At 40.0% G+C, this 10497-nt stretch overlaps 1 protein-coding gene and 2 pseudogenes across 1 annotated transcript; all 3 read left to right on the top strand.

Annotated features, from left to right (window-relative positions):
• Nucleotides 1-957, top strand: LOC128060737 (olfactory receptor 5F1-like). Its single transcript, XM_052653116.1, has one exon. The coding sequence runs from the start codon at nucleotides 13-15 to the stop codon at nucleotides 955-957; it is 945 nt and encodes a 314-aa protein (XP_052509076.1). The 5' UTR covers nucleotides 1-12.
• A 2639-nt stretch (nucleotides 958-3596) lies between these two features.
• On the top strand, nucleotides 3597-4400 carry LOC128059957 (olfactory receptor 5F1-like; annotated as a pseudogene).
• Nucleotides 4401-6477: 2077 nt separating this feature from the next.
• Nucleotides 6478-7333, top strand: LOC128060774 (olfactory receptor 5F1-like; annotated as a pseudogene).
• Nucleotides 7334-10497: the final 3164 nt, after the last annotated feature.

Raw genomic sequence — 10497 nt, 5'->3', positions numbered from 1 at the left:
TTTCTGTAATAAATGGCCAGAAAAAATTATACTGTGCTCACTGAGTTCATCCTGTTGGGTTTAGCAGACTCACTGGAGTTACAGATTACCCTATTTTGCCTTTTTTCTGTGATTTATACACTTACAGTTGTGGGGAATGTAGGAATGATTCTCTTAATCAGAATTGATTCCCAGCTTCATACACCCATGTATTTCTTCCTGGCTAACCTGTCCTTTGTGGATGTTTGTTATTCATCCACCACCACCCCAAAGATGCTGGTAGATCTATTATCAGAGAAGAAGTCCATCTCCTTTGCTGGCTGCTTTCTGCAGATGTATTTCTTTATAGCCTTGGCCACAACTGAATGCATCCTTTTTGGGTTAATGGCCCATGACCGCTATGTGGCCATATGCAACCCTCTCCTTCACTCCTTGATCATGTCCAGGACCGTCTGCCTGAAAATGGCAGCAGGGGCTTTTACAGCAGGACTGTTGAACTCTGTGATTCACACAGGTTATGTGAGCAGCTTGCAATTCTGCACTTCCAATGTCATCCATCACTTCTTCTGTGACAGTCCCCCACTTTTTAAGCTCTCCTGCTCTGACACACGCCTGCATGAAAGCATCTTGTCCGCATTCGCTGGTGTGAATATGGTTGGGGCTCTGCTGGTGATCCTCACCTCCTACTGCTACATTCTCTTCTCCATCTTCCGCATGCACGCAGGGGAGGGGAGGCGCAAAGCCTTCTCCACGTGTGCGTCTCACCTGACAGCCATCATGCTGTTCTATTCCACCTCCATCTACACTTATCTCAGACCTTCCTCCAGCTACTCCCTGACTCAGGACAAAGTGGCTTCCGTGTTCTACACAGTGGTCATCCCCATGTTGAATCCTCTGATCTACAGCCTCAGGAACAGGGAAGTGAAGAAGGCTTTATGGAATGTGATTACTATGAAACGGATTCCTTCATTTCTGTGATTGATTAATTTTCTGAACTAAATAGAATATGCAATTTAACTTTCAGAAACTGGGTCAAGCTTATCTTCATTAAAACTTAATGTATAATCATGTTCTGGTAATGTTCATGGACACGAGTCCTGTTAGATATAACTTATCAAACTTATGTAAGATCATGAAACTTTTTTCTAATCATTGTATGTTTTCCTATAGATTTCTAAAATGTGATTTATTCATAAAGCTGTCTTGGTTATGGAAATAAAGGGTTAAGTATATGGAGATAACTTTTGCAATGTCACATGAATCTAGTTGTGTATTATATTTGTAATTGTCAGCTTTTTAAATGTATTTTTCAACATTTATGTTCTGTAAAGGATTGTAATATCACATGTGTGAAAATGTTTTCAAAGTAGATTTCCACTTTATTAAATTAGGGCGGTAATGCTTAAATCAAAAATCAGTAATATCATTTAACTGCTATAGTAAACATGTGGACTTTCATTTTCTTTATCCCCATAAACACATACTTATTCATTAAGAATATATAGGAATTTGTTTAAATATATTTTGTTTAGAAAACTGCTGTCTGGTTAGAAGGCACCAACTGCAACAGCTTTTCTTCTCTTCCCATCTTTTCTTCTCAAAAGTTTCCTGTTCTCTCACATTTCATCTCCCAGACTGATCCACATATTATACACAAAGCCACATGCAGTCACAGTCAGCTATAGCAGAGTTTAATCAATGTATAGTTCAAAGTGTGTAGACTGATCTTTGAAGGATAAAGCAGACTCATATCCTAAAAACAGTCTCAGGGATTCCCTAATTATGGAAATATTCTACCAGTCACCAATGAAATCCATTAAAGTTAATCTGTATATTATATTAAAGGTAAGCAATAATATATAGATGGAATGGAGTGGCATAGTAGAATTCTGGAGGAAATTTAGTGGGATTCAGGGCTTGCTCAGATGCTAACCACACTTAGAACTTTTGGAGGGATATTCCCTGTGGCTCTTCCCTTGCCCTTGCTGCTGAAGTTGCTCCTGATAGAAGTCGCAATATTGAAGTCATCTGGGATATAACAAAGCAGATCCCATGACCTGTCACACCATCCAGTGCCCTCTGCTGTCCATATAGTCCAGCAGGGTCTGATGAATATTCATGTAGGCATGTAGTTAGAAGTTAGTATCTCCTTCTAATTTATTTCACTTAAAAACAGAGCTTCCATGTTGGCTCAGTTGGTAAAGAATTTTCCTGCAATGCAGGAGACCTGGGTTCAATCCCTGGGTTGGAAAGGTCCCTGGGGAAGGAAATGGCAACCCGTTCCAATATTCTTGCCTGGAGAACTCCGTGGACAAAGGAGTTCAGCGGGCTACAGACCAGGGGGTCCCAAAGAGTCAGACACAACTGAGTGACTAACATACTTTCAAGAACAGAGCTAGACTGAAGGTTAAATTCAGCCAGACAAGTGTAGGGGTACACACACACACACAAAGGGAAGAATCAGGATTTGGTAGAGGATTATGTAACCATTGGAATAAGCTAAAACTTCAAAGAAAGAGAAAATTAAATAGATCTTTTTTTTTTTAATTTGGCAAATAAATAACTTTGAAATAGCAGAGAAATCAGCAAGTTCCATATAGTGTTTAATCACATCTACTTGCACATGATCATATTTAAGTACTTCTGAGACTACAATTTCCGCCTTTAGAGGATTCATGACACAATTAAAACCTATAATCTAGTCCCCAACCTTCTTTAAGGAGAACAAAATAAAAGGATAGCAAAATGCATATACTCAGAATGTGTCTCAAATTTTTACAAAGTGGTAATTCAAAATTTCACTGCTTTACATTTCACTTAAAACATGAAAATTGCATTTTTATGCTTTTTGTGTGTGTGTGCCTCACCTGAGTTATTAGGGATTCTAGTAAAAACAGAAATAATAGATTAGACAAGTTAGTACTGAGAAAAATGCTGTTCAGTACTTGGTGCAGTCTCTGTCATTCACCGCCATAAATAGTTATAGTGTGTGCTACCACACGGCATTAATCTGATAGTGTGCTTTGAAAGAAGAACACTTATTTGTGTGCCTTAATACACTACAATATCACCATTAAGAATATGATAGATGTCAAAATATCAGTTATCGAACTGGGCTATTTCTTGCTGCCTGGAGAACACACAAGTGATTTCCAAGTGACCATGCATACATTTTGGAGTTGAAGAATATAGAGCGCAGGCTTGAGGAGAAAAAAAAAAAAAATCATTTCAGGTAAATTCAAATGCCTGCTCAGAGAATGGAAAAAAAAAAAAAAAAAACTTCAGCAAGAATAATTCTGTACTTTGCATTTGGATATGGAAGGGAAAGAATAGAACATAGATGCTGCATTTGAAAAAAACCTTCGGTGATGTATCTGTATTTAGATGAGTCATTTGTGGATCCCTTAGTCCAGAATTAATAGAGCCAATTGCTTAATAAAATCCAATGCTTATTCATTTGTCTGCTAGTTCTCCTCTGACTCTGTTTACCATGCTCTGTTGTCCTAGGTTTCTTTTCCATATATGTTTTACTTTATCAATATTTCTATTTCTGGTAAATTGTGCAATGGGAAATATGCACACCCAGTTTAAGTTTAAGCATACTGTATCTGTAATCAATGGGCAGAAAAAATTGCACTTCACTCACAGAGTTCATCCTGTTGGGATTAGCAGATACATTGGAGCTACAGGTAATCCCCCTTTGCCTTTTCTTGCTGATTTACATGCTTACCGTTGGGATGATTCTCTTAATCAGGACTGATTTCAAACTTCAGACACCCATGTATTTCTTCCTGGCTAACCTGTCCTTTGTGGATGTTTTTTATTCCTCCACCATCACTCCAAAGATGTTGGTAGATTTATTATCCAGGAAGAAGACAATCTCTTCTGTTGGCTGCTTTTTGCAGATGTACTTCTTTATACACTTTGCCACACTGAATGCATCCTTTTGGCATTAATGGCCTATGACTCTATCTGGCCATAAGCAACCCTCTCCTTTACTCCTTGATCATGTCCAGGATGGTCTGCATAGAAATGGCAGTGGGGGCTTTTACAGCAGGACTGTTGAACTCCATGGTAAACACCAGTTATGTAAGCAGCTTACCATTCTGCAGTTCCAATGTCATTCATCACTTCTTCTGTGACAGCACCCCCCCACACACACTTTTTAAGCTCTCCTTTCTGACACACGCCTGCATGAAAGCATCTTTTCCACGTTTACTGGTGTGAATATGGTCGGAACTCTGCTGGTGACCCTCACCTCCTACTCCTACATTCTCTCTCATAAAGTTGTCATCCGCCTCTACCATCTGTGGTCCATGTTGTTCATCTCGATCAATAAGTATTCATGTAGGCATGAGGTTAGTAGTTATTTTCTCCTTCTGATTAATTCCACTCAAGAACAAATGTGGAATAAAAGTTAAAATTACTCTGCTAAGGGGAGAGATACACAGAAACCCACACAGGGAAGGACAGTAGTATGGTAGTAGGTTATATACCCATTTGGACTAAGCTGCTAACACTACAAAGAAAGAGACAATTAAATAACCATTTTCATTTATTTATTTTTTATTGTCACCCTGCATCTTTTTTTTAATTTTACTTTACAATACTCTATTGGTTTTGCCATACATCAACATGAATCTGCCACGGGTGTACACGTGTTCCCCATCCTGAACCCCCCTCCCACCTCCCTCCCCATACCATCTCTCTGGGTCATCCCAGTGCAAGTCTACAAGCAATAAATGCTGGAGAGGGTGTGGAGAAAAGGGAACCCTCTTACACTGTTGGTGGGAATGCAAACTAGTACAGCCACTATGGAGAACAGTGTGGAGATTCCTTAAAAAACTGGAAATAGAACTGCCTTATGACCCAGCAATCCCACTGCTGGGCATAAACACCGAGGAAACCAGAAATGAAAGAGGCATGTGTACCGCAATGTTCATCACAGCACTGTTTATAATAGCCAAGACATGGAACCATTTTTAAATAAAGCAAAGACTTTAAAAAGACAGAGATCAGGAGCCGTGTTATGATGAAGATCACACTAGTGTTTGATTCCATCTCTCTGGGTGTGATCACATTTTAATTACTTTTGAGACTTCAGCTTCTGCCTTTAGAGGATTGACTCACAATCAAAATCCATAAATCAGTCCCCAAGTGCACCCAACCCTGTTTAAGAACAAAATAAAGGGGCAGCAATGTGTATATACTCAGAAGATGCCTCACATTTTTACAAAGAGCTGATTCATATTTTTACTGATTTTTATTTCATTTAAAACATGAAAACTGTCTTCATTTTATTTTTGTGCCTCAACTGATTTATTGGGGATTTTGACAAAAAAGAAAATACTTGACTAAAAAGTTAGTACTGAGAAGAATGCAATAAGAACTTGGTACTGTCATTCACTGCCGTGGACAGGTATAGTGTCTGTTACTATATGGCATTCATTGGACAGTGTGGTTTGTGATGAGGATGGTTACTGGTTTACTACAGAATCATTCTTAACAATAGGCTATGCTGTGCTTAGTCACTCAGCCGTGTCTGACTCTTTGCAACCCCATGGACTGTAGCCCACCAGGCTCCTCTATCCATGGACTTCTCCAGGCACGCATACTGGAGCAGGTTGCCTTGCCCTCCTCTTCTAAACAATATAATACATGCCCAAATTTTGGTTATTTGAAATGGGCTGCTTTTGCTGCTTGGAGAACACAAAAGCAATTTCCAGGTGGTGATGCATGAATTATTGAGTTGAAGAACATATAGAGTGATCTTGAGGAGAAGAAAAAAAAAAAAAACATATTTGAATTAAAATTAAGTGTCTGTTCAGAAGATATGGGAGAGACTTCAGCAAGAACACGTCTCTATTTTATATTTTGTATGTGGGCTAAACGAGAAAGAATACAACATGGATACTGGCACCCCACTCCAGTCCGCTTGCCTGGAAAATCCCATGGACGGAGGAGCCTGGAAGGCTGCAGTCCATGGGGTCGCTGAGGGTCGGACACGACTGAGCAACTTCAGTTTCACTTTTCAGTTTCATGCATTGGAGAAAGAAATGGCAACCCACTCCAGTGTTCTTGCCTGGAGAATCCCAGGGACGGGGGAGCCTCGTAGGCTGCCGTCTATGGGGTCACACAGTCAGACACGACTGAAGCGACTTAGCAGCAGCAACTGGATTTGCAAAAAAAAAAAAAAAAAAATTAATCTGAAATGAAATACATGGACCTTGACCAGTCATTTTTTAATCCCTCAACCCAAATGTGATACAACTGCTTAATAAATTCCAAGAGTTACTCATTTTGTTCTACTAACAACTATTATGTCAGTTTCAGTATTTATTATGCTCTATTATCCTAGGCGTTATGTTTTCTATATGCCAACCACTAAAAATCATTCATATTTGTACTATTTTCTGCAAACTTTGGGCCTAGTGAAAACTTAAGCATATTATACCTGCAACACCTAATGTAAATTTAAGCATACTATACCTGTGACAAATGGCCAGAAAAAATTATACTCTGCTGACTGAGTTCATCCTGTTGGGCTTAGCAGACACACGGGAGCAGCAGGTTTTCCTCTTTTTCTTTTTTTCTGTGATTTACACAGTGACAATTGTGGGGAATGTTGGGATGATCCTCTTAATCAGAGTGGATTCCCGACTTCACACACCCGTGTACTTCTTCCTGGCTAACCTGTCCTTTGTGGATGTTTGTTATTCATCCACCATCACCCCAAAGATGCTGGTAGATCTATTATCAGAGAAGAAGTCCATCTCCTTTGCTGGCTGCTTCCTGCAGATGTACTTCTTTATAGCGTTGGCCACAACTGAATGCATCCTTTTTGGGGTAATGGCCCATGACCGCTTTGTGGCCATATGCAACCCTCTCCTTCACTCCTTGATCATGTCCAGGACCGTCTGCCTGAAAATGGCAGCAGGGGCTTTTACAGCAGGACTGTTGAACTCTGTGATTCACACAGGTTATGTGAGCAGCTTGTCATTCTGTAGTTCCAATGTCATCCATCACTTCTTCTGTGACAGTTCCCAACTTTTTAAGCTCTCATGTTCTGACACACGCCTGCATGAAAGCATCTTGTCCACATTCGCTGGTGTGAATATGGTTGGGGCTCTGCTGGTGACCCTCACCTCCTACTGCTACAGTCTCTTCTCCATCTTCCGCATGCACGCAGGGGAGGGGAGGCGCAAAGCCTTCTCCACGTGTGCGTCTCACCTGACAGCCATCATGCTGTTCTATTCCACCTCCATCTACACTTATCTCAGACCTTCCTCCAGCTACTCCTTGACTCAGGACAAAGTGGCTTCTGTGTTCTACACAGTGGTCATCCCCATGTTGAACCCTCTGATCTACAGCCTCAGGAATAAGGAAGTAAAGATGGCTTTATGGAATGTAATTACTAGGAAAATGGTCCTTTCACTTCTGGGATTGTTTGGTGAATTTTCTGCATTAAATAGAGTACACTGAAATTTGAAAAGCTAGACTCAAGTTAGTTTTTCATTAGAATATTTTCAAATTAATCAAATCCATTCATATTCACATACATGTATCCAATTAGATATAAGCAAAGTTACCAAAGTTATATGTAAAACTAGGGAAGTGTCATCTAATCATTCTATATTTACTTTGGGTTCTTAGAAATAGGGATAACTTGTAAAGAAATTTGGACTATGAAAATAAGCAATTCAGTATTTAGAGTCAAAATCGACAATATCACATGAAACCAGCCATGTAGAGTATTTGCAACTGTCAATTTATTTTTTCCTGATGCATGCTTTTTCACAATTTATAGTTCATGAGAGAGTGTTATATCCAACATATATCAAACTTTTTAAACTTTAAAATAGATTCCAGTTTTATTTATGGAATTATTTCCTGCAGAGTTGCTTAAGTCTAAATTCAGGATTATCCTTTTAACAGCAACAGTAAAAATGCCAACTATCATTTCCTTTATCCCTGGAAAAACACACATATCTGTTAAAGAAAAAATATGAATTGGTGTAAAAGAGTGCTATTTAAAAAACTGCTGTCTGACTTTGAATGCACAAATTTATGATAGTTTTTCTTCTATTCTTTGTTTTCTTCTCAAAAGTTCCCTACCATTCTCTCATTTACTCTGTCCCAGATGATATTAGTACCTAAACACAAAGACAGACACATACTCAGCTAATCACGTTTCAAAGGAAAATAAACAGTATACCGTCAAGAAGGTAAAATGCAAACGGCTAAGTGTAGAGGAATAAAAACTCCAATGTAAAGGAGCTGAATTATGTGAAAATACATAGGCTGTAGAGGTTAATGTGCACATAACTTCACTGCAAATGCGTAGTGGCAGTGGCAGCGGTAGCCGTTTGGTTGCATCCGATTCTTTGCCACCCCGTGCACTGTAGCCCGCCAGGCTCCTCTACCCAAGAGATTCTCCAGGCAAGAATACCGGAGTAGGTTGCAAATATATAACTTATTGCAACTAGATAGCTTTGTTGCCCATCTGTAGCCTTATAGAAATAATTTTAAAACAAATAGCTTTATTGAAACTATATGGGATGTATGTCAAATGAAAAGTGCAGCACCAGAAAACAGAAATGTGGTCATTTTTTGCTAAACTGAGATATAATTTACTGCCTTGGATGGGAAATTGATGTGTACTTATGTTAGTGTTCTCTTTAAACTCTGTGATACTAGCCCTTCTGTAGACACATTGCTATGTCTAAAACTCTGAATTTGTGAATTGGGCTCAAAGCGTTAAATCTCCTGAAATTCTATTATCATGTTTCCCTTTGTTATAAAATAAATAAGATGTAAAAACATAATTTATTAGTCATGGTTGCATTGTGCGTGTCAGTCATTAACTCATGGGTAAAGGAGAATAGAAAGATGAAGAATGCATACATACTTTTTATATATCTTTTTGATTATCCTCTATCTCCCTGATGTTTGACTTTAAATTTTCTCCAGTCAATACTGAGGAAGATATGGAAAACAATTCCCAGTCTAAAAAAAAATAAATAAATACAACTACAGAAGAAAAGAGATAAACACTTTCTCTTGGTTCTTATTTAAACAGCTGTAGTAAATAGTTTGGTTGAACCATCTTTGTATAACAGGCACTGTGGACTCAATCACTTGTGGCCAGGTGAGTACTTTCACATGCTAGTTCAATGGCTATGTGGAATGTGGGAGATGAGTGTGAAGAATGTTCTTAGATAATTTAGGCAGAGGGAGAGTAGAGAAAAAAAAGTAGTGCATCTGTGCTAACTTGGTTAAACTCTGATAAAGATAGGAAACTCCTGCATTTTTAAGATCTGAGTGTTCTAAAGCACAGTATTTGCAAAGAGTTGGATGCTACTGAGTGACAAACACACACGCATCCTAATTTAGGGAGAAGTTGAAGTTGAAGTGAAGTCCCTCAGTCGTGTCCGACTCTTTGCAGCCCCATAGACTGTAGCCCGCCAGACTCCTCTGTCCATGGAATTCTCCAGGCAAGAATACTGGAGTGGGTTGCTATTTCCTTCTCCAGGGGCTCTTCCCGACCCAGGGATCAGACCCAGGGATTGAACCCAGGTCTCCTGCATTGTGGGCAGACACTTTAACCTCTGAGCCATAAACAATCATTCAGGGACAGGTGGCTTTGGTATTTTCCACTGATGACTCCCATGGCTTCTGGTGTCATTTTGCGGCTTTGCAGCCAAAATAAGGAGTGGAATTCTAGGAGATGTCCTCTTGTTACCGAGTCCAAGTTCACTCTGCTCTCCACACGACAGGCCAGTGACTGAATCTGAGAGACAAGGTGTTGAGGCAAGGAAAAGGACTTTATTCAGAAAGCAGCTGACCCTGAATATTCACTGGGAGGACTGATGCTAAAGCTGAAGCTCAAATACTCAGCCTGATGTGAAGAGCTGACTCATTGTAAATGACCTTGATGCTGGGAAAGACTGAGGGCAGGAAGAGAAGGGGTGACAGAGGATGAGATGGTTGGATGGCATCACTCAATTGTCATGAGTTTGAGTGAACTCAGGGAAACAGTGAAGGACAGGGACGCCTGATGTGCTGCAGTCCATGGGGTCCCAAAGAGTCAGACATGACTGCGACGGAACAATAATTGTCACATATGGTTGATTGTTCTCTCGAGGCCAGCTGTTTCCATGACACTTTCTTCAGCCATTTATGTTGGTCCCCTGGCCCTGGTCAAAATTCTCCTCCTTTGATAATTCTTGCTTTGCTGACTTTATGGCCTTGGGTTTCTGTGGTCAAGTCAGGAAGAAGGAGCAGGAAAGTTGCAGGAAGGGGAACACCTTCCAGAGCTCAAAAGGGGACCCTCGTCTAACACTCAGAAATGAATTGTCCAAGGAGATAAAGCAAGAGACTTTATTGGGAAGGAGTGCCCGGGCAGAGGCCAGGGCGGTGAGGGAGCCCAGAAGGACTGCTCTGCCCCGTGACTCACAAGCTAGGGATTTACGTTGATGGAATTGATTTCCAGGCTGTCTTTGGGTGATCATTCTGACT

Source organism: Budorcas taxicolor, chromosome 15 (assembly GCF_023091745.1).
Source record: "Budorcas taxicolor isolate Tak-1 chromosome 15, Takin1.1, whole genome shotgun sequence".
Taxonomy (NCBI): Eukaryota; Metazoa; Chordata; class Mammalia; order Artiodactyla; family Bovidae; genus Budorcas; species Budorcas taxicolor.
This window is presented reverse-complemented; position numbering and strand designations above follow the sequence as displayed.